Raw genomic sequence first — 25,478 nt, 5'->3', positions numbered from 1 at the left:
TGTCAGTATTAAACTGCTTTCTATAAGTATTTGGAAACAACTCAAGGCTACCCAATGATTATTCTTCTAAAAAGCTGTGTATCTAGCTTGATCCTGACTCTAGAAAAAGTAGAGGAATGATGATAAAAAAGCTCTAATTTGTAAATGGCTCCTAATTGCTTATCCTTCCACACTTGACCTCCTGCAGTCTGTTCTCCACACATCAGAGTAATAGTTTTAATGCATGAAAAACATCACATCACTTTTTGGCTTAAAACCCAGCTAGCGTTTCCCATTGTAATTGTAACATAAACCCTGTGTTCCTAGAGCCCTGCCTTTCTTCCACCCAACCTTTTGCTGCTTTCCCCTTTATTCTCTTTCATTTTTCAGCCTCTTTGGCCCCAGGGTCTTTGCACTTGATGTTGCGTTGACCTAAAATACTATTCTCCCTTAGTTTCACTGAGCTGGCTCCTCTGCGTTATGCAGGTCTGAATCAAAGTTACCTGCTCCGGGAAACCCACCTCATCACTGTAGGTAAAGCACTCCCACCTAGTTACACTGTATTTTATTACCCTATTTTAATATTTTACTTTCTTTACACATTTTGATATTTTCCATGTCTTCCTGATGCTAGAAAGTAGTTCATAAAGTGATTATTCCTTGTTCATGAGCATATCTTTTACACTTAAAAGGACAGATCAGCACATGCAAAGGCATGGAGGGAGGTGAGAGCAAGGAAAGTCCAGGGAGTCTTAGTGGTTCGGACTGGTGGGATTATTGGGTGTCTGTGGTAATCATCACATCCACCTCTGAAGGAGACTCTGGAAAGAAGCTGTCATTAAAGGGGTAAGATTAATGTAATGCTGAGACCCACCGTGGCAGTGTTTCTCAAACTTTTGGTCTTAGGACCCTTTTACATTCTTAAAAATTATCAAGAATCCCAAAGAGCTTATGTTTATACAGTTATATTAACTATGAATATTTCCCACATAAGAAATTAAAACTCTAAAATTTTAAAAATATTTATGAATTCATTTAAAATGGCAAATAATAAACTCATATGTTAAATAACACATGATTTTAAAAATTTTGTTTTGGAAAACCAAAAAAATATATACTGAGACAGTGGCATTGTTTTACATTTTTGTAAATCTTCTTAATGTCTGATCAAAAGGAGAGACCTGCATTGTCATGTCTGCTTCTCTGTATTCAATCTCTTGTGATATCTCATGTCTTTTAGCATATGGAAAACTCCACTATACACTGGTGAAGGAATTAGAGTGAAAAAGGAAAATACCATTTGAATATTATTGTGAATATAGTTTTGACCTTGCAGATCTGATTGTATCACACTTGAGAATAATGGCTGACTTATAGTTTGAAATGTAGGAAATCTATCTCTCAACTGCCCTCCACAAGGACTTAGGCTTCAGTATGTAGTTGGTTGATTGTAGTAAAGAAGCCCTCAACATAATGAAATTTTGTTTCTAATTTTGTCAGTCTTTTGAAGCTTGAAATACTTTTTTTTCTATAGAAACTGTACATTTCCCGATTTTCTTCCTCAGAAGAGTTCATGACATTGAATTTAATACCTTTGCTCTTTTAAAAGAACACTGAGTTAGTCATGCAGTGGGCCACAGACACTGCAAAACAGTTTTTCTTAGAGAAAAGACATGGTTCTAGTGACTGTTTAGAGTGCTGCTATCACAATTCCGTCTGCTTCAGGAAAACTGGGAGCTTTGCTTTAACTTCCCTTTATGGTCTTTGTGTAGTAGACTTGTGCTGTGACTTCAGTCCTAAGTTGTAGGCAACATAGCAGAGGGTTAAAAGCACTGGTTTTGGAATACAGCAGATTCAAGTTGTAATATTCTCTCCTTCACTTACTAGCCACATAACCTGGGAAGAAAGCTAACTTCTCTTTGAGTATTATTATTTATTTTACAGGTTGAAAGTTAAAGATTGAGTCTTGGTTTTCTCACAGGGTTGTTTAGAGAATTAAGTAGAGCGGTGAAAAAGAATGTTGAGTGATTAGAATGACCCAGGTAAAGGAGTGTAAACAAGTAGGGCCCTGGAATCAGCAGTTTCTAAAACTTCTTTGGGTAATTCTAAAGTGCAGCCCATGTTGAGAACCATTGATTAAACTATTAGATGCTCTGGTAGAATTCTATAGAGAAAGAAACTCTTGTGACAGTAGAATAGATCTACTGCAGTTATTGCAATTTTGCCTGACAAACAGGAAACTTCCCTGGACAGCTACCTTGAAAGCCCCATCCACTCCATGCCCATGTACATATTTTTTCAATTCATGTAAATAAATACTTTGTAGGCTGATTATGTAAACCAATTAATTTGTATGGGGAGTTTGGTGATCTTCTTTTGACTGGATCTTCAAAATCCAGGTTGTAAATGATCTGGAATACATAAGCAGTATCATGATAGTTTTGTTTTAAAGCTACTTAGAAATTATTTAGCCTTATATTGTTGGGACTAATGACTTTCAGTGAGCAACAGATTAATAGACATGTGCTTTTGTTCATATTACTGTTTTCTGTCTAATGGCTTGTTCATTAACTCATGACTGTGGTCTTAATTGGGTGCTGTTAATACCTAACAATGGCGTTTTTGAGTCTGGTAGTGTGATAAATTGCGTCTGTTTCTATTCCTGAGGCTAATAGATATTTGCTTTTTAAAACTCTAATTAAGCAGCCCTAGGGAAGACAATTAAAGTCACCATCAGTCTGGGCTCTGAGGAGGCACACAGCCATGGAAGGGGCACAGATTTTGGAAGGAGACTGTTTAATGTCTAATCTGCCACTTGCTAATGAAGTGACCCTGGGCCAATTATCCCAGTTTTCTGAAACCCAGTTTTCTCATCTGTAAAATGGTCAAAGCAATAATAATGCAACACAGAACGGTAATGAAATAATACAAGTAAAAAAAAACAAAATGACATGCCCTGAAATAATTAACCCAAAGGTAAAACATATATTATTTCCTTGCTTCCATTATTACGTATCAACTATAAGTTTTACAGTATTTCTAGGGCAGAAAGTTTCTAGGGTACCCTATCGCCATCCGGGTCTAATGCTGAGGATAATTGATCGGCCGTAATGATTCTCCACTTATTAGAATGATGGCACAATTATTTTTGCATATTGAAGTGGTAGAGAGAGGAAATGGATGAAGGCAGTGGTGGAAGTTTGACCTGATAACAACTGTTAGTAGCATACATGAGCTTTGAATTGCACTCTATGTATGTTTCATATGTTAATAATATCCTCATGTGAGGCTTTGGGAGTCAGCAGAAATAGAGTTCTCAGCTTATAAAGAACAGTTGTTTAGCAAGTTATCAGCTATTATCCTTAGTGCCTATAAAACACATTTTTAGATTGTGGCTTTACAGTGCAAAGAGCTCCTTTATTTCTATGTGTAAAATATGTAAACATCCCTTACTACTTAAAGGAAAACTGTTGTCTGTCCTACTTTGTACAGCTCTTTAGAGGTTTCTCCTTCTTGCTTTAGTTAAGTGCACAGGTCAGGACTTGGCTCATAACACATAGTGGAAGAAAATCGATGGGGTCTGTACAATGCTTGCTTCCCAGCCTATTGTTCATTTCAGGAAGACCCAGAAATAAGTAGTATGGAGGACAGAATCACTTATTCTCAGAAAAGCTGTAAGGAGACCTCTTTGACTTCCATGAAAACAAAACCTCATACCTAACATCTCTTATTTTCAGCAGAATCTGTATCTTTCAGTGATTCTCTGATAAAGGAAGGTAATGTCTACAGATATTGTTGTCGTTCAGTATTCTTTCACCTGCTTGTAATAGACCTCTGTAATAGTTGGAAAGGGAAGTGGAATAAAATGTGGGTAATGGCAGGGATAGTCAGAGTTATATGACTCTGGAGCCACATTTACAGTCACTATTAACCTAAAGAACTACATGAGTCCTGTATGACTGGTAGAATTTAGTATAATGGCACATTCATATAGAGAAATTAGAAGTTTTAAAGAGCCACCAATTAAACATAAAGAGACACATGTGACTAGGAGCTGTGGTGTGAACATCACTGCTTTAAAGAAATGAATACATCTAAGGTTAGAGCATCCAAATGAAAAGAGTGCTTATATTTGTCTTAACTAGTGTTTCTTTTTGGCATGGAAGTCTGTAGAATGGACTTGTATATATAATTTGGTAGACTGTGCTTGACATTTGAAAGATGATCACATTTAGTGAGTAAAACCCAAGATAGCATATCCCACTCAAGAATTATTGTTTATCCAAACTGGTTAATTGGGATGGTGTTTAGGCTTCCAAGTAAGCTCTAGTCTTACCAAAGGAACCAAATGTCATTATGCATTTGTACCAGTTTGTCAAAGACATAACTCAACAGACAGACCAATATTTAAATGGCATTTTTTTCCTCTCCAATTACATATAACCATACTCTGCTGAATATCATTTTTTCATCCCTTGACCACATGTTTGGAAGATTTATTAGTTTACCAATCACTTTTCTGGATATTGAGGAGTTCAGTTTGGGTAGGATGTGGCAGGTGGGACAAGCACTGTTCCTTCTGGCAACACCTAGAAAAGAAGCTGGGCTGATTGCAAAAAATCACATGTTTGAAAGCACCATTAAGCTATCAGAGCGAAAATAACTAGAGAGACCAAATTTCCAGAGCAAGGAGAACCTTTCAACATTGAGCTATCAGGAGCCATGATTTTTGTCTAGGGGTATTTGCTGACTCTTAGAGTGGGCTGAAGAATAGGCCTTTGCCTAGACAGAGAGCTGTTGCTGCTGCTATTGCTGCAGCTGCTGCTTGGAGAAAGAGAAATCAGCAAAGCTTTCAGCAGTTGTGTTGGATGAAGTGAGAAATGGAGAATTCAGGGGGCTCAAGTAAGTGGCCATTTTTTTTCTCAGAAGAGACTTGGTAAATTCTGACTCTTTGCAGGAGGCTAAAGAACCAGGTCAAAGGCTTCCAAAAAGCAGAGTGAAAGTCCCCATAGTTTCACAGTGCTTGGGAAACGAGAGAGAGAAACTGACAACAGGCAAGAGATGCCCTGGAGGGAGTGCTGAGTTGACACTGAGAAACTAAAAAGCCGTTTTTCACCTGGAGGTATTCACAGAGTCTCCCTGTGACTAGAAGTCTGAATATTAAGGTTTTGCCAAACAGAAGGTGGCAGCTGGCAGGCATAGCACTCAGCAGAGATTCGGATTTTCATGCATAGTTGGAATGACACATTTGGAGTCCAAAGGAGATTCAGACTCATGGCTGGTCTCCCTCTAAAGACTTTTGTGAGATTCTGAGACTGTGTCGGGTGTAATGTTAAAGAAGTATAGTGGAATGTCTTACAATTTCCACTTTTTCAGGGCTGAGAAGCAAAGGCCAGTCAGGCTGTTGGTTGAAAATCACAGAGGCCATACCAGATAACACAGGTAGACTCAGAGTCTTAGTTGGCTGGGGCTACCCATTAAAAAACACCCAGTCTACCCATAGACTGGGTAGCTTAAGCAACAAAAATTTATTTTCTCACAGGTCTGGAGTCTGTAAATCTAAGATCAAGGTGCTGGCAAGGTTGGCTTCTTCAAAGCCTCTCTCCTTGACTTGCAGACAGCAGCCCTCTTGCTGCCTCTTTGCATGGTCTTTCCTCTAGGCATGAGCTTTTCTGGTATCTCTTCTTCTTACAAAGACACCAGTTACATTGGATTAGCACCCTATCCTATGGGTCTCATTTTAAATTAATCACTTCTGTAAAGGCCCTATCTCAAATAATTACATTCTGAGCTACTTGGAAGTAAGGGCTTCAATATATGAATATTGGAGAAACACAATTCAACCATTGACCCTGAATTTTAGAAACAATTCCAGCCCAGCTCTGTCCCAGATCAATCTCTGACTTGATTGAAGAGTGAGTCCCTACCCTTTACCTCACCTGCCATTTGCCTCACATAAAAAGGGGGCACCTGTCTGCTGGAAGGTATCATCTGAAGTTTTTACAGTTGCTTGATATTAAAAAAAAATCTTCATAACTGGAATAATAAACCTCATCTTTATTTCAGGCATGTTTAGGTGCAAGGAAGACCTACTGTTCTCATTATGACCCATTTCATTCATAAGCATTCTTCCAAACCAGAGCTTCTCAAACATTAATGTACATATGAATGAATTGGGAATCTTACCAAAATGAACACTATGATTCATGTGTCTGGGGGAAGTCTGAGATACTGCATTTCTAACAGACTTCTAGAGAATGGTCTGGAGATCATCCTCCTGACCAGCTGTTGACCAGCAGGTGATGAGTATGCACACTAACATTTGAGGAACCTTTCCTAAAAATGTTCCAGCTCTGAGAATCTGTTAACTTTTTTGTGTGTCCTTTTCAAAGGGAACCATATTTGATGGCTTTAACATGGCACAATATGTTTTAAGACTCCTCATAGGACTTAGAGCTAGTTTGTGAGGCTCATTCTTATCAAAAAGTAATCTAATTAATTTTATAGTAATAGTTCTTTACTTTAACTTGACTGCACATTAGAATCAAGTAGAGTATTAGCCTTAAAAATACTGATGCTTGGGTCCTTCCCTTGAACATTCTGATTTAATTATTCTAGGGTGTGACCTGTGAATTGGCATTTAAAACAAACACAAAACCAAAAACATGTTACAGGTGATTCTACTGTGTTATCAAGATTCATAATAACTGTTTTAGGGTAGCACATTTTAAAAATATTTTTACTAAAATAGTAGTGGGCTTGCTTTGGCCTACTCACCTTACTTACAAAGCATGTTTCTGGTAAAAATCAGCAAATGATGATAATAGCCCACTTTCAAAAGAATTAATATTTACCCATTGTTAATACTTGAAGAAATATTTCTTAGAATTTTTTCAATCCTTTGAAGCTGGGTAGTTGTCACTCCTTAAAGACTAGAAATGTGATTCCATTTTGCCAGAATCCCCTCCAATTCCTATTGTCTCAAACACCCAGCCCACTCCTTTAATTAATTTAACCTACCTGGAGCCTGTGGGCATGCGATTTTGTAACACTACCTTTACGATACCGATTTGTGAGATATAGTAAGCTAGAAATTCCAAATGTTGAAGAAGAAATGTTAAGTTACTTCCCAGGAATATTTCAGATATAATTTTCATATTGCATAGATGGTTTTTTATTTTTAGGTTAACAGACATTCCTTCCATCTCTAAGATTCTGTGGCCTAAATCATTTAGATTTGTACATGCATCATTTTCTCCATGCGAGATTGAAATTAAACAACTGGAAAACTGTTATCGAAGACTAGCTGATAGATTTTAGAAAACTGAAGGTTCTTAGCAATTATTATTAGATGTCTGACTCTTACCATGTCATTGTTATTGTGTATCAGCAAAATATACTTTGTCTTCTTAATCTCTTACTCTCTGAGATTGTCAGTGCTTATAATAGTGATTGAATCATAATATGTGCTTGATACATGTTTGCTGGCCTTAAAATAGTAAATGAAGTTTTAATGTTAGCTATTTTGCTTTATTTTCTCATAACCACACACTAAATAAATCCAAAATTTCATTAGAACAAATCTGGAGGCATTACATTACCCAACTTCAAACTATACTTTAAGGCTGTAGCCAAGTAAACAACATGACACTGGTATAAAAATAGGCACATAGACCAATGGAACAGAATACAGAACCCAGAAATAAAGTCAAATACTTATAGCCAACTAATCATCAACAAAGCAAGCAAAAGTAGGAAAACATAACGAAGGTAAAGGACACTCTATTCAACAAATGGTGCTGGCACAATTGGCAAGTCACACGTAAAAGAATGAAACTGGATCCTCATGTCTGACCTCATACACAAATTGACTCAAGATGGATCAAATACTTAAATCTAAGACCTGAAATCATAAAAATTCTAGAAGTTAACATTAGAAAAACCCTTCTAGACATTGACTTGGGCAAAGAATTCATAACCAAGAATGCAAAAGCAAATGCAGCAAAAACAAAGATAAATAAATGTCATGTAATTAAACTAAAGAGCTTCTTCACAGCAAAAGAAATAATCAGCAGAGTAAACAGACAACTCACAGTGTGGGAGGAAATCTTTTCTAACTATGCAACTAACAAAGGGATAATATTCAGAATTTACAAGGAACTCAAGTCAGCAAGAAGAAAACAAATAATTCTATCAAAAAGTGGGCTAAGGACATAAATAATTCTCAAGAGAAATATAAATGGCTAACAAGCCTATGAAAAAATGCTCAATGTCACTCATTATAAGGAAAATGCAAATCAAAACTACAATGCGATGTCACCTTACTCCTTCAGAAATGGCCACAATTAAAAATTAAAAAAAATTATAGATGTTGGTGTGAATGTGGTGAAAAAAGTACACTTTTACACTGCTGGTGGGAATGTAAACTAGTACAACCACTATGGAAAACAGTGCAGAGATTCTTTAATGAACTAAAGGTAGATCTACCATTTGATCCAGCAATCCCACTACTGGATGTCTACCCAGAGAAAAAGGAGTCATATGAAAAAGACACTTGTACATGCATGTTTATAGCAGCACAATTCATAATTGTAAAAATATAGAACCAGCCCATATGCCCATCAACCAGTGAGTAGATAAAGAAAATGTGGTCAACCATAAAAAGAAATCAAATAATGGCATTCACAGCAACGTAGATGGAGGTGCAGACCATTATTCTAAATGAAGTAACTCAGGAATGGAAAACCAAACATAATATTTCTCACTTATAAATCGGAGCTAAGCTATGAAGACACAAAGGCATAAGAATGATACAGTAGATTTTGGGGACTTGGGGAATGGTGGGAGTGGAGTAAGGGATTAAAGGCTATACATTGGGCACAGTGTACACTGCTCAGGTGATGGGTGCACCAAAATCTCAGAAATCATCACTAAAGAAATTATCCATGTAACCAAACACCACATGTTCTTCCAGAACCTAGTAAAATTAAAAAGAACAGAGGGTCTGAATTATTCGGTCAAAGTAAATGTAAATATCCAAATTTTAGTGTCTTAGCACAATGGAAGTTTATTTCTTGATTATTGTGGTAGGCAGAATTCTAAGATTGTTCCCAAAATTAGCACTCCATGATGTACATCCCTGCATAATCCTCAATGCTGTGATATAACAGCACTTAATCTCGTGATTAGGTCATATTATATAGCCCAGTTGAAAGAGAGATCATCCGAGAAGAGCCTGACCTAATCAGGTAATCCTTTAAAAGAGAGTGAGTTCTTCCTAAAAACAGAAGTTAGAGAAGATTTGATGCCAAGGAGATTCTCTGTTACTGAATTTAATGGAGGAGGGAGCTTGGCAAGGGCTGCTGGTGTGTGAACCCAGGAGTTTAGAGCAGCCTCCTGTGAACAGCCATCAAGAAAATGAGGACCACAGTTCAAGAGTTGCAAGAAACTACATTCTGAGAAGCCTGAGGGAGATTTGAAGCGCATCTTTCTCCAGTGAAGCCTCTAAATGAGGACACAGCCAGCTGACACCTTGATTTCAGCCAAGTGAGACTTGAGTGGAGAATCCAGCCATATCATGCCTGGACTTCTAACCTACAAAGCTGTGAACAAATAAATGGATGTTGTTTTAAGCAGCTAAGTTTGTGGTAATTTGTTGCACATGAGTGGAAAACTAACACAATTATTTAACAGTCTACTACCAGTAGTGATGGCTGGCAGATGGCTTTCTTTCATGTGGTAATTTGGGGACTCAGGTGCAGCTCAGCCACCACATAAAGACTGGACTCCTCTATGTATGGCCATTGGAAGAAGAATGAGACAGTGGAGAGAGTGTATATATTCACTTTTGCAAAATCCAGCTTGGTTGCAGCAAACATCACTTGCATGTACATTTCACTGGTGAGAACTAGCCACACGGCTGCTCCTGGGAGCAGGGTTTCTAGCATATGGAATCCTGGTTAAGCAGGCAGCTTCCTTCTGGAAAATTCATACTGTGAAGCAGGGCAAAACCTTTCTGTTGTAGTCAAATTTTAATGTTTGATTAAAGACACTTATGTGTCTCCTTCCAAGTAGGAGAAGTAAATGTGATGATATATTCTAATTTGAGACACATAGAGAATTAGAGTAACACTTTTTTTTTTTCTTAAAGAAATGAGACGCATTCATTATCAGAGACATTTCCAGGTGTGACAGTTTTCTAGGAAGAGGATCTGGGCTCTATCCCTGCTGAGAGGTGTCCCTCCGCTATAACCAACATCTTTCCCTCTACCTGCCAGCTGAGACTGTCCGGAGAGATGATGCTTCTCCCTCACCTACCAATGAGCAGATGCACTTGCATGAGGTCCAGGTGCTGCCAGTCTAGTGTGCAGACTCAGGACAGCATGGCCTTTTCCTTCTCTGGGTCTGGATCTCCAACAGACTCCTAGCATTTCAGGCAGCCCCACTGCCTGATTTTCAGCTACTCATCTACAAAAAAAGGAGCAGTCCTCACTCTCCTCCCACCCTCAGGACAGCAATGCCCATGCTCATTGTAACAAGGTTGACTAGTCTGAGGTGTATGTCTTGCATAAATTTGAGCACTAAAGTCCTGTGTTCAACTGCTGTATTGGTAGCTGAAGCAGCATCTTGTTGGAAACAATTAAGACTTGTGAAGTCGTCTATAGGAATTCCATGAAAGAGTGAGAATAACCCACTGTATGCTACCTGGTTTTGTTTTGTTTTTAAGATAAATTTAGTTAGTTTAATTTTGAACTTCTGGGGTTGATAGAGAAGGAAATTTGTTTTAGATAAACCTTAAAAAATATTCAAGATGGAATAAGAAACATGATTTTCTACATGATCACTACCATTAATTGGTCTGCCTTGCTTTATTTGACATCATAAAAGTCTAGACAAAGGGAAGCTGTAAGAATGTTTTAAATTTGTAGTCAGGAAGACATTCTTATGTTCCAGGAAGGGACAGGGAGGGGGAATAGTGAAGAAAAATAGAGAGAAGAACTGCTGACAAGACCAAAAAAGGGAAAATGAATTCCAAAGGAAGGCTTGCAATTCTCAGGAGGCATGACATTGTCGGTGAACCGGAATATTCCAAATGCTACAGTGACAGCCTTAGCTTCATCCCTTTCTCACCAAGAGGTCTCATCTATATCTGTTCAGGCCTTAGTATTTTTAGTGACATATTCCTCCTTCTCTCCCTTCCTCCCTGTCTCATGGTCCTCCTCCCTTCCTTCCTCTGCCTTCCTCTTCTTTCTTTCCTCGCCTCTTTCCTCTTCATTTTCTCTCTTCCCGCCTCCATTTCTTTCTCACACACTGTGTTCTTCTCTCTCTGGGTCAGGTACTGTTTGCAGTGCTGAAAAGGATAGAATACAACAACCTGTAGGGTCTATTAACCCCATGTTAAATAACTGATAAAAAGGCTGAAAGGCAGCTGGCATGAAGAGGTTCAATCATTTTCCCAAGGTGACTTGGGAAGCGTTGGGATGTGTCAAGGGCTCTGATCATGCCACTCCACTGTTCAATGCCTTCCCTGATTTCCTATTGCCTGGAATAATGCAGTGGAATAAAACTCCACTTCTATAACATGGGAGACAGCCCTCTCCAGTAAATGGCCCCAACCAATTCCCCAAACGTATGTAACTCCTGCCATTTCCTGCAGGGTCCCAATAGCATCAACAGAATACTTATATTCCCTGAACACAACTGAGCTCTGGTTTTTTGTTTGTTTGTTCATTTTTGTTTTTGTTTTTGCATCTTGGTGATTGTATTTATTGGAAGAGTTGGAGGGAAAAGTGCCATTTCGCTTAAGAAGTTGTGGGTTATGTGCAAATCAATTCATTTCAAGAGTGGAAAAATCCTCAGAATTATTTCTTAATATCAAAATGTATGCAGTTTTCTCTTTCAAATGCTTTGCACATTTAAAGAGGCAATTGTACAAAGTCTCCTATTTTCCATACAGGACAAATTCTTTGTGTCAGCCAACTTTCAATGAAGGGACAACCAGGACAGCACCATCTCCCTGGATAAAGAACGTTGGAATACTCAGTTTCGTTGATTTACATATCCCTTCATATGTTTGTTCATCAGTTTCTATAGTAGCCACAGTTTCTTCTACATCTCCCAACATCATATTTAAATGTTGATCATAAGCATGTAATCTGCCTTGAAGCCATCAGTCATTTCCCATTTTCATGTAAATTCGCTCATCTAGGCTGAGCCTGATAAGATTCAGGGGCTCCTCTGTGGTTTTGGTAGTTTGTTGCTGGCCCACATAATCTGCCATGTTTCAAATCCTGCACCCTTCCCCCTGAACTCTTACAACTCTATGCCACATGCTTGTTACATAAAACCCTGCTTGTTTTATCATATCTTTCCTTGCCTAAAACTCCTAGCCATCCTTCAAAACCCAGACCACTTCTTTTGTGAAGCCTTTCCTGAAACTCACAGGATAAAATAGTTATACTTCATTCTAAATGCCCACAGGACAATGCCCATATTTCTATTATAGCACTTATTGCATTGTGCTAAATTATTCACATATGTGTCTCACTCACTGGCCTCTGAAGTCTCAACAAGAAATGCTGGGGCATTATTCACTAGCAAATCCAGTGGTTGCTACCTAGCTTGTGTTCACTGCAATGGAGGAATATATAAGAAAAGCATCACTGATATAACCTATGTACCATAACATCGGTAATAGGATAAAGAATATTAAAAAATATATATATATGTAAAAGAGGAAAAGGAATCTTCTTTTCCTTCTGTAGTTTATTGATAATTATAAGAAATACGTGTTCTACATATAAAATTATTAAAATGTGGGAGTTTGCCATGTTGCAGGAATTGTCAGAATTGTTCTACCTTTGTCCAACATTAAAACACTTTTATATTAATATTTATGACCCAAATCAAATACTTTATACAGCTCTATGTATGTTGACCCTCTTACCAATTTCTGACTTTTTCACTTTATTTGTAAATTCAAGTGTATATCTTTGGAAAATGTTATTTGGCTGTCAATTTTTTAAAAAAATTAATGTATATATGTACACATGTGTGCATTATATGGTACATGTGAATATTCATTATATAGCACTTTATACTATATACATATATATATGTAGTATAATAAACTATTCATATACACATAGAGATAGAGGGAGAAACCATATTTATACATACTATATATAATCCATACACACACTACATTGTCCACCACCACTATTTGTATATAGTTTCCTTGTCCTTTGAGGCCAGTTGATGACTTTCAGATAATGAGACTGAATGGTAATCTGGGCCAAAAGATGTTAATGCAGCTGCCAAACTGCTAATGCTCTTAGCCAGTAAGTGCTCTGTCACACGGTCCTGAGTTGAAGAGTTGAGTATGTTCTACAAATTGTGTTTACTCCATTGAGGTCTCTCATGTCATTTATTTTGTGCTTGGGTGAACAATTTTGAGTTATAATGACTGACAAATTGTGCAAGCGACAGTGCTGGATCTGTTATAAAGAAACAAAAAGTATTAAGCTAGAAGTTCAAATGCACATTTTATTATAGCTTGTGGCTTTGTTCAAGGAATTGGCAACTGTGTTCAAGATTAGCAGGCCACAAGGAGCTGATTCAAGTCTTTTAACTTATTAGAGGTATTAGAAGCATCCCTTTAATCTGGGAGGATTGACTTGGTATGGTTAGGTATGTCAAGACTTAAGGGATTTGAAGAGAAGTATGATTAAAAGGATTTTGTTAGAATGATCACCTAAAATGTTGATCCTTTAAGTGTTTTAGGCTGTTGCTCCCTAATTCTTCCCCTCCGATCCCCTTTCACTCCAAGTAAACAGGATGTGCTTATATATTGCTTTATATTCATTTAACTTGTTTAACTCATCTTTATTTCAAATTAAGACATACTAGATATAAGTTTCTTGCCTTTTCTTACATTCACTATCTTTTTCTGAAGCAAGAAAGGTAATCATGATTTTTTTTTTTTTATTTGAAATGTGATTTCTTAAGCGAACCATAGAGTCGGTAGCTGTACATTGGAAGCAGAGTATCTGGGGGCATGGAGGAGCACCAAGAGTTTGAAAGGGTTCCCAGGTGATTCTAATGTGCAGCCAGGATTGAAAATTACCACGCAGTTGAAGATACATGTCTCTTATTATATAAGGAGTTAGTGTTTCAACTAGAACACCTTTTTGGAAAGCTTACCCAGATAACTGGTTCTTTTACATTATTCCCCCTCCCACAATTGAGAATTACCTTTCCAGTAAATTCAGATGATGGTATCTGTTAGTTTGGCCCAGAATTCTCAAGTGGGAAAGATATCCTATAAGAAGCATCAGTGTGGGCAGTCATTCGGAGAATAATTTTTTAATTAAAAAAATTGACACATAATTGTACGTACTTATGAGGTACATAATGACATTGCAATACATATGATGTATTGTAATCAGATCATGGTAATCAGCATATCCATAATTTCAAACATGTATCATTTCTTTGTGTTGGGAACATTCGTTGCGCATGCATGGAATTGCTTTCTCTATACCAGCTCTTTCCTTTCCCTTGAATGTTGAATGAAGATTGCCTTTTTAGGAGATTAAAGAGATCTGTCTAAATCCCAGATATCTCTGTATTAGATAAAGAGATGGAGTGAGGATCCAGGCAGCTCTGTCCACTTAGAAAAATCTGGAAGTTCAGGAACTGTAACAGCACAGCTTCACTGCACTGCCGTGGGTGTTGCACACAGGTTAATTCATTAATGATTAACCACAGAGTCTGAATTGATGCGAGATGAAGGAAATTGAAACCCTGCACCTGTGTGAGGCTTCTGCACTAGTTTCTACCCCAAAGTCTTACAGAAAATGTTTTTCTCCACAGGTTCGAACCAGTGTCCTACCAGAACATAAGGATCCCCCGCCAGAAGTTGGGGTAAGTGTTTCTTATGTTTCCAGAAGGCACACACGTCGCTTCTAAATTAATCATTTGGATTTTCTCTGGCCTCCTGCTTGGTAGCTGACAAATAAAATTGAATTACATTAAGAGGGTGTGGCTCTTTGAGGAGGCACTGTCACATATTTGCTGAATTGCATGGAATTCATTTTCTTGTTTCCTGAAAATCATCCTCAAGTGAATTCATATTTAGTTCAGCTGGCTAGATATGAACCTAGACTTTGCCCTGCAGGTAGCTGAACTGTGGTTCAGAGCCAAGATTCCTGGACCAACAGGAGGCAAGGGAAATTACAGATGTGATCTCTACCGCTTCAGGAAGGAGGAAGAGAACCAGCCATAGGATTGTGATATTTTGTTTTCTGCCACTTAAACACTGTAATGATGGTCAAAAGAGAGGCAGCCACCACTATTCAGTCCAATGTTGGAAAATCCTGCTGAGGTTTTCTTGCTGCACTGAACTACTGCCTCTCCAGTATTGAGAATTTAGAAGAACAAGAAGGTACTGGGTGCTTTCTGCTTAGACAAGGCTAGAGTAGGTGGTGGCAGCTCCTAAAAGATTCAGCCCCACAGGCTGAATCCTTGAGATCTGTGTGTTCAGAGAGGAGGAAAAAGACCAGAAGTAAATTAGGTCTAAGAAGCCCTGGGGCTGAGCCAACTGGAAGAGCTATTTGAAATACCCTGAAATTCTACAGGCACTTGACAACCTTCTTCCAGTCAGTGTGTAGGACACTGTACTAGGTACCATTCATTTTCTCATGGAACACAGCCACAAACTGCCAAGGAAGGACTCCAAAAATATGCACCAAAGTTTGACTCGACTGAGCATAATGTCAGTTATCTCTGCAGCTGTTAGTGAAGAAGCAGAGGGAAAAGGAGGATGTCTTGCTTTCTCATGCGTAACACAAGCCTTTCATCTCTTCCTGGGGACTGATTGAGTAACTGCTTTGACTTGGGGGAATCCTTGCAGTTTTTCTGCCTGTCCTTTCAACCTCTTGTGCCACTCACTTCCACCACCAATCTCTGTGCTGACTACACAAACCTTCATTTAGTTCCTCCAGTGCGTCCAGAAAGTTCTCCCCAGCCTCAGGCCTCCACAGACACAGGCAGATGGCCTTCTGTCAGCCTAGACTGTTGCACCCCATGGGGAGAGGGCTCCCTTCCACAGCTCAGGGCCAGCTCACATGTTTCCACTATGACCACCCTGGGGCCCTGCTTCCAACAGGACCCTCCGTCCTAAATGCACGCTCTCATCACACCCATGGCACTGCTTCATAAAATGTGAGACTTTTTAAACTGTTAATATGGGTAATACATTGTTCTACCAAGGTGTTCCATTTATTTATCAAGGTTCAAGGAAGCTTAGCTGGTTTAATTTTTTTCTTCTGTGATCACTGCCTGCCCTGACCCCACTCCACCACTGCCCTTGTGTTGAATTCCCCTTGCTTGAAGCTTTAATGATATTTTGGCCCAATCGTGTAGATGTCTCTGAATTTTTTCCCTCACTCAGGTTCTTGGGAATCCATCTTAATTATTTTAAACCTTGAGTCTCTTACCTGATTTTATTTTCTTCTACCTCTTCCCACCATTTCCCCCTATAGGCTAGACTTTCTGTGACTCTAACAGTGTGCAGTAGGGAGGAAGTCTAATGTGAGTCCCACACATGGCCTGCCCTTTCTTCTTTTGATTCCTCAGTTGTGGCAGCAAAGAGGAAGGAGGAGGGAGACAGAGGTTTATTCTGGGCTTGCTCCTGGTGAGGGTGAGGTTTCCTAAATGCTAGACTTGATGCTTCTTAGGCAGTGGCTGCTGTTAGAGTCCTCTATGTGACAGATACTGATTTGCTGGCTCTCTGATTGACAAAGGTATAGATATTTCTGGGGACCTTGTCAGGTTCTCCTCATAGCATAATTGCCTACCATGGAGGACCTGGCTCTGGGCCAACTTCCTCCACTGCCCACCCCCACTCCATACCCTCTTGTTGTGAGATCTACCATTCAAGTACCTGGCGCCAGGTCAGCTACTTTCTGTGCTATCCAAATACATGAAACTCACATGTACTTGCCATCCAACATGGAAGAAATGCAGGCTGTTCCATTGTGTGTTTCCTGTTTCGACTCAGCCATCTCTCTGCTGATCCTTTCTATAAGCCCTAGCCGCATCAGACACTGGATCATATTCAATGATTCTCAAAAGAGAGACAATCAGTCCCCAGTGGAGGTAAACATGGTTTAGACACCTCTAGGCTTTATAAGTGATTTTTGGTACCAGACCCTCTTGGCTTCAGCTTTGGGGATAAAGATATTTTCCTGGGGGATGATTAAGAAAGAAACTAGCCACATCTCCAAAATCAGACACCTTCCTAAATGCTGACCTCTCCTCTCTTCTACCCCTAGTTTTATATTAACTGGGTGTATTATGGCTACTTACAGACCAGCATCTCTACACTGGCTCCTCATCAAGCATATTAATAAGATTACTGGCCTCAAACACTGAAGATTCTCTGAACATACAATGGGGTACATTTATTACATTGTGTCTTCATCTTTGACAAAACTCGGCTATAATTCCTGGACTAAAAGAGAAATCTCAATTGGTATCCTGTGACATGCCTATTTTTGCAATTAGGAATGTACCCTAAGGCAAGTAATGTGACAAACTGTGGCTTAAAACTAATTAATGGGTTTGTTTTTCTCATGTTATAGAAGTCTTGGGAAAATTGTCCAGAGCTTCAGCTACTCAAAAGTGACTTGAAGCAGCCAGACTCTATCCATCTTCCTGGTCCTTCTTTCTTAGAGAACTACATAGACTGGCCATGGTACCCCAGGTAGCACATTCTGGGTTAAGTGAAGAATAAAGGGAAAAAGCTCAGCTGGCCTATTCCTTCAACTCTGGAAAACAGTAACTTCCTGGGAAATTTCGTTTTGTATACTGTCACTTACATAGTATTGGGAAGACCTAAGTCCTTAACTAGAAGAGAATCTGGGTACAATTCTCATTTAAACAAAATTGAGGTGCTATTAGTAATGAAGAATGGGCAGAAAGCGTGTCAGGTAGGCAATTAGTAATGTCACCACACTCCTGCTAGATGTACTCCATGATAGCAAAGTCTCTATTTCTAATATTCCTGGCTTTGTGCTTGGAAGCTAGCAAATCTATGATCTATGTTTTGAATAAATCAAAAAGCATACCACGATTTTATTTTGCCAACCATTTTATGTATTGTTAGAACCACCAGAAATAAATGGGTAGGGGATTCTAGAAATGATTGTAATAATACAGTAAAAAATCTAACAACTTTTATGACCCATCAGAACTCAAAATGGCAAATATGACTTCAGAACTAAATATCAAGCACAGTAAGAGTAAGTCTAAAAAAGAACAAGTCAGCATGCCTTGACTTTCTAACACCCTCAGATTACATGTTATTTTGGAGAGAGAAGTTAACATATGTTGACCGCCTATGAAGTACTACTTGTTAATATACATCCTATCAGCGAATCCTCAAAATATTTCCTTGGACACTCCAAAACAGGTCTGAGAGTTTAAGCTCTTGGCCAAGGACACAGAGCCAGTAATGGCTCTGTCATTACAACATACAAGGGTTCTACTCTTCAAGTACTCTAATTTTTTTTAAAGAGCTTAGATTTTTTTATTGTAATCTTTCAAATATGTTAGGTGTGTTTCTTTTCATTCTCAAACAGAATTTACCGGATGCACCCAAATATTTTCTTGATGACTTAGTCAAGCAAATATTAATATGTGCTCTTAGACCTTTTGAGGTATATTCACAAGCAAAGATAAAATTCTATGATAAGTGACTTTACCTTAAAGTGCTTTTTAATGTTTCCTTTGGGCTATTCATCAACTTTTAATAGATTTCTTCCCAACTATTTTTTCTTTCTGATGTATTTTTCAATGTTAATAGTTCATTTAGTCTTTTTCTCTTCCTGTGGGGTAGGAAATAATGTAACCGTATCTGTTATGGTTTACAGAAAAAAAAAAAGTACCTGGGCTATGAAAAGACCTGTCTGTAGGTTATGTGTAAGAGATATTGTGTATCAGTCTAATAAAAAAAAAATATTGTGTATCAGTCTTATGATACAACCTTCAACTTTTCAAAGACCTTTGAAAACTTATACCATAGTTCCTGTATGTTGTTTTATGAGAATAGGTCAAAATATTATTGATATATTCATTTGACCTCTAAACCAGCAGTGTTCAATGGATATAATGTATGTCACAAAATGCATGCCGCATATGTAATTTTAAATTTTCTAGCAGCTGTGTTTTTAAAAAGTAAGAAGAAACAGGCTGAATTAATTTTAATATATTTTATTTAACCCAATAGATGCAAAATATTATTCCAAAGTGTAATCAATACATTATATATTCGTATTCCTTTTTCATACTAAGCATTCTAAATTCAGTGTGTATTTTATACTGAGTGTACATCTCAACTTGGAGTAGCCACATTTTACCTGCTAAAGCTAGTGGCTACTCATTGGATAGCACAGCTCTGGAGAGTAGTTGAATAAATTTGGTGAGATTCATGCAAATTGCAATTAAAAAAAAAAAGAAAAAAAGAAAAAAACCCTGTGCTTGGAATATAGGCTTTGTGAGAAGAACATGAATGATGGAGGTTTGGACATCTGTGGCCACATGCGTGGTGGTGTACCTTCTCTGACCCCCTTAAAGGTGACTGGGGAGCCACAGAGGACCTGCTGCATGGAGATGTCAAATCCTACTGAGCAGTCTGGATATCTGTGACTTGCTCGGAGTGGCTCCAGGGGCTGGTGGGATACAGTATTCATGTGAACACTCCCTGTAGAGAGAGGCCAGGGATTCTGACAGATGCCCCACTTTTTTTCATCCTGTTTGATAGTACTCTCCAGCCAGGTGAGAGGGATTGAAATCATGCAGCAATGTAATGATCATTGCTTTGGGGTTCTTGCATCAGAATAACTGAGTGTTGCATTGTCATGAGCAGGCAAGAAAGGTTAGAGCTGCATGTTGTGCAAGCAGAGAGTCTGTCAGAAGGAAAGGGAACTGCCACCTGTCCTAGAAATGAGGCACAGCATGGTGGGGATGAAAGAATGCTGGAGAGAGAAGCAAGAAACCCAGGTTCTAACTTGGTTTCTACAGATTAACTAGTTCAGTGACATGTGTAAGCCAGTTTACTCTTAGAGGCCCCAGTTCCTTCATCTACAGACTAGCAGGGCCTTAACAATCCTTAAGGCTCTTTAAATATCCTATGCAATCTAATACAACTTACAGCTATAAGGGATCATAGGTAACATTTTCTCAACAATAATACTCATAACTATATAGTGCCTTTTGGCTTTTGTATCTGTTTTCATCTTTTTTCTAAAATGTATTCTAAGTTATATTTCCCCAAATCCAATATTTATTTTTAAAGATATATTTTTTTCTTTTTGTAGTGCAGGCATTTCTGATAGACTTCTCAAAAAATACTTTGCCTTTTCCTAAAAGTATTTAAGCTGTGCATTAGATGCTTTTAAGGCATCTGACTTCTAGTTAAATGATCTTAATCACTATGCAAATACTTATGGGAGATGTTTTATTTTCCTGGTTAGATGTTTTCTTTGCCTGGATTACTTTAATTTTCTCATAGCAATAACTATGAGAAAGATAAGTTATCATATGCATTTTTTTTTCCAGCAACTAAGGTCTAGAGTAGTGGAGCAACTTGTTCAAGGCCCCAGACTTCATAAGGGAGAAGACAGGGAAATAAGAAGTGACAATGCTTAGTAGTAGATGGTGAGCCTGGGGGCTGCAAGAAGTAATGTAATTGTCCAGATTTTCATTTTTGAACAGAATAACTGATTTTAGAGCCACACTTCAGACTTCTGAGCTCCAACTCTAGTGAAGCTTTCCCTTTTTTGTCTTTATTTCTCCCGGATAGAAATAGCACCAAAAGAGATTCAGAAAAAAAGTCCCTTGAATTATACTTAAAATATTAAAAAATTAAATAAATTATCTTAAATTATATAATTATGACAGTGATAGCAAAGATACAATAGCTTTATATTAAATTATTCTTTTACATTAGCATCATGTGCTATAGAGAAGAATCTTTTCTCATTCATTCTTTTACAATGTGTTCAGCAAGTATTCACATAGATTAAAGATTTATTTTCTAACTTTGGGGGTGGGAGAATCCTAGTTTTCGTTATACTGAGGTGAAGAAAACAAATAAAAAACCAGCTCAAAAGTAAATGTATAGACAATCCCATTGTTTGTTGTTGCAGTATAAAAGAATTGTCTTCACATTTTTTTAATTTTATTAATGTAGTTTATACAATATGCAGTCCTGATATATAGTTATTTTTAGGATTAAAAAATGTATAGCATGGTACCCAAATAATACCTCCTCTTGTTTGACAAGTTTACAAAATATAATGGTATGATGCCATCATTATCCAGATTGATTTTTAACAGATTTTATTATTTGTGAGCACTTTCATTATCCTTTGGGATCAAGCAAGTGGCTGACAGTTGTAATGGATAAACCTGACTCATGGGCATTGTCCTTGGCACACTGTATGCACTCACAGTGCAGCCCTCCGTTCCAGACACTGGGCTCAGCTAGGAGATGGACAAGCCAAGGTTCTGCTTCCACAGGAGCTCCTGGTCTGGTGAACGGGAGAAACGTTCAATGGCTTGTGGTCATAAATTTTACTTGCAGCTGTGCCTTATGGTGAGTCCATAGTTTATGTCTGAAAATAGAATTCCACCTGTCTCTAGCTGCTACATTCCACTGTGGGATGTTTGCTACTTTTATTGCTAAAAAGACTGCAATAATCTCATGACATGTGTAGCCAGCTTTATTAATTCTAAAACCATCCATACCTCCAAAATCTTAAAAGGCAAATAGAAAATACTTTGCAACTTTGGAGTGTCATAAAATTTATGATTGCTTAAAAGTTTTCTTTGAGTGTGAATAATAAGTGGGAATTTAATTTAAAAGCTATGATTTTCAGTGAAAGAGAAAGTGAGATCAACATCTCTTTAAAATACAAAATGCTAAAATAAAATTCACTACAGCAGTATACGATCTGCATACTACAAAATTGTTTCGATTTTCCACGTTTCAGCGAATTACAGAAGTTTATAAATAGCTGCAAAAGTAGCTTTTCTCCTGTATCTAATAGAATCACTTAAATAAAGGCTGGTGTCTATGCCATTTGTTCATTCATTCATTGTCAGTAAATATTTACCAGTTACCTACTGTGTGCTGTGCAGTGGAGGGTTATCAGCAAACAAAAGAAAACTCTTTGTAGAGCTTCAATTCTCGATTATTTTTTGGAGAGGTGCAAAATAAACAAATATATAATATATATAATATGTTAGGTGGTCATAAGTGTCGATAGAGAAAAATGAAACAGGAATAGAGAATAGTGGAGCGTGTATGTGGGAGGGGATGTGCTTCTGTAAAGGGATGTTTTAGAAGGCATCTCTGATGAGGTGACATAATCACCTTTATTCAGGAGGATCTCTCCGAGTCCCTCTCTGCCCCTGGCTGAAAAGTCACCCTAATTTCTGCATGCTTTGCTAATAGAGCTCACAAACTTCCTTCTTTGTCTTGGTTCACTCTACTTCATCACTCATGGACTTACCATCAGAGCTTGTTTCTACAGATCTTCTATTTTTTGCCTAATGTTTCTCACCTAATAATTTAGTCTCAGATTTTTCAGGCTTTGATGACTTTGTGTCTAAACTAGCTCTTTGAACTTTAAGTCAATTAATTGGGTTTATCATTAACAATATATGGGTATCTCCTTCAGAACTGAGTTGTATTTTCTTGCCTTGCCTTGCCATGCCCTTCCTTGCCTTTCCTTTCCCTTCTTTCTTTTCTTTCCTTCTTTCCTCTCCTTCCCCTTCCTTCCTTCCTTGCCTCCCTCTTTCCTTCTTCCTTTCTTCCTCCTTTCCTCCTTTTCCTTTTGTTCGTTCATTCGTTAGTTGTTCTTCTCTCTCTTCTTCCTTCCTTCCTTCCTTCCTTCCTTCCTTCCTTCCTTCCTTCCTTCCTTCTTTCCTCTCTTTCTTTCTCTTTCTTTTCTTTCTTTCTCTTTCTTTCTTTCTTTCTCTCTCTCTATCTCTCTCTCTCTCCTCCTCCTCCCCCTCTCTCTCTCAAATGAGGTCTCATTCTGTCTCCTAGGCTGGAGTGCAGTGATGCAATCATAGCTCACTGCAGCCTTGAACTCCTGGCCTCAAGCAGTCCTCCTGCCTCAGCCTCCAGGGTCACTGGGATTATAGGCATGACAGGTGTGAGCCACCATGACCAGTGTGTTTTACCAAATGTTTGATTTTAAGCCTTTTAGGACCAGCTTGTCTAAGTTAAAGATTTTAAAAGAGGGATAAAAATTCCGACTTCAAGCTTTTGTTTCCTCTGCCTAGTAATTTGTCAGTGTGGATGTAGCCGTTCATGTATGAAATATTTTCCTATTTACCTCTAAAAAGATGTCGTTACTCTCAAATTCTTTGTCCAGCCTCTCATTCTAGTGCAGCTTGGCAGCAGACCTATGATGAGAGACTGTTCTGGAAGAAGTACCATTGACTTATTATAGAGTATTTACATTTTGTTAGGCCACAGTGGCATAAGAAATAACATGGGTTTAATATTTTCATATTTATTCCTTGACCTGAAGGGAAGAATGAGAGCTCTTTTTCATGTTATTTATCCCATAATATTGTGACTTTTAAATCAGAAGTAGCCGGGGATATTAGAAAGAGATGATAGGGTTTTTATCCTGGGAAAGAAAAAAAAAAAAACAATTTGGAGTTTTATTCTTTGCATTGAGTCAAAAAGAGTAGAAAGCAGGTATTCAAAGGTCATCATCACCTAATATAATAGGCTAAAAAAGCAATTTAAAAAAATGTAACTGAATAAGTGCCATTCTCTTTCGTGTATTAGAATGAAATTGTCCCATGCTAGTAAAGAAATAACAAAGGAAAAATGCTTTAAAACATTGCTGTGACGGGGGAAAACTAAAACATTTCTATTTATAACTTGTACAAAGTCCCACATAAAAATAGCCCCAACTAACAGATTTGCTCATATCTGGAATACAAAGTTGTTGCTGCCAGTGATTTGAGGAATTCTAATAAGAGGAACAACAGCATTGGTAAATATGGAAAATATATCATCTTTTCTTTTGCCCCAGTTTTCATATGCAGAGAAAATTATGGTTAGTGAAACAGTTCTGGGTGCTGTATTTTACCTCTTGTTATTTTCTAGCCTGTTGATCATCTTTTCTTTTAGGGAAAATGATACGTTTTCACCCTTTAATCCTACCCCATAAGGTGGATATATTATTGATAATTTTATCTCTGTTACTGAAATATTTGTCAGACTAATAGATTTAATATTTTATTCTTCTACAGACTAATTTTGTGTGATTGATGTGACAGCAAACATATTAAAGAACCTCAAGTTAATGAAACCATTCTTTCTGTTATTTTCAGCGAAGTTTCTTGGGCTATGCCAGTTTTAAAGTGGGAGAGCTACTGAAGTCAAAGGAGCAGTTGCTGGCCCTGAGCCTGAGGTGGGTCTCTTTGTAGAAACACTGTTAAAGTTAATAACAAGCGGTATGTGTTGATGGTCAGTGTGTTTGAAAGTCACAATTCTTGCAGATGTTAAATGTCAGCTCTCAAATAGCTAATGTTCTCCACTGCAACAAGTTATAGTGAAACAGCAATTATTCAAATTCACATTGAAGTTCATGTTTCAGGTTGTGAAATGTTATTAACCCTTGTAAGAAAAAACAATATCACATTATCATTAAAGTGATTAAATTCTTTGAAAGTAAGAAAGTATATATAAATTATGATCACATTATTAAATATTTTTTTCTCTTATTGAAATGTTACCTTTAATCAAATAACTTTCCATATTTGAAATCTGTTAGAGGCAATATCGTAGTTTTATGATAATAGAGAGTAAGCTGATTATTCTTTTCTCAGCCTATGTTGGTGCTATACTATTAAACATAAACCACTTAAACCACTTATCAGTTAAAACACATTCTTGACACAGACAATAGATCATAGCTAATTCTGAGTACAGTTTGCTTTGAAATAGAAGATGAGACAACAGTCTTTAGGAAGTCACACTATTTTAATTACTAAGAAGAGCATTAAATAAAATAAACTTTTCTTTTTAAATTCAAAGTAAATTTGAAAACACATAAATTTTGAAACAATTGTTTTCTAACAGTATAGTAACTTTCATAATTATGCATACATTGGGAATACTGCCTTGCACTATTTTTATGGTACAAATGAATACAACAATTGCATAGAACACCATTTGTAAATGTTAAGACTCTCTTATTTTGATGAAACATGGAGACCACTTTCAAGGAGCTGGACAATGTCTTAAGTCTGTTTGTTCCCTTCCACCAAGGACCCACTTGTAACCAACAATTTATTTCGATAAAGATGTGATGGCTTATGTTAGCATCTCTACTCCACGATTTGTCTTTTTCTGATTTTTTTCTAATCCTTACAGCTCCTCATTTTGATTTGATAAGATAATA

General features: G+C 37.7%; 1 protein-coding gene and 1 pseudogene across 6 annotated transcripts in view; one reads left to right on the top strand and one right to left on the bottom strand.

Moving 5' to 3' along the window:
* INPP4B (inositol polyphosphate-4-phosphatase type II B) overlaps positions 1-25,478 on the top strand; it is an 865,488-nt gene that overhangs the window by 560,897 nt on the left and 279,113 nt on the right. For 5 of the 6 annotated variants that reach the window (XM_033215351.1, XM_033215352.1, XM_033215348.1 and 2 more), the window contains 2 exons: positions 14,854-14,904; positions 24,406-24,485. In XM_033215351.1, the coding sequence (XP_033071242.1) occupies positions 14,854-14,904; positions 24,406-24,485 (131 nt within the window). Of the gene's footprint in view, positions 1-14,853; positions 14,905-23,981; positions 24,066-24,405; positions 24,486-25,478 lie in introns of those variants that run through there. The other variant, XM_033215353.1, reaches the window with a different exon arrangement.
* On the bottom strand, positions 11,951-12,259 carry LOC117085961 (annotated as a pseudogene).

This window comes from Trachypithecus francoisi, unplaced genomic scaffold, assembly GCF_009764315.1.
Source record: "Trachypithecus francoisi isolate TF-2019V2 unplaced genomic scaffold, Tfra_2.0 Lachesis_group1, whole genome shotgun sequence".
In the NCBI taxonomy this organism is placed as follows: Eukaryota; Metazoa; Chordata; class Mammalia; order Primates; family Cercopithecidae; genus Trachypithecus; species Trachypithecus francoisi.
Note: the sequence above shows the minus strand (reverse complement) of the source record. Positions and strands in the feature narration are given on the sequence as shown.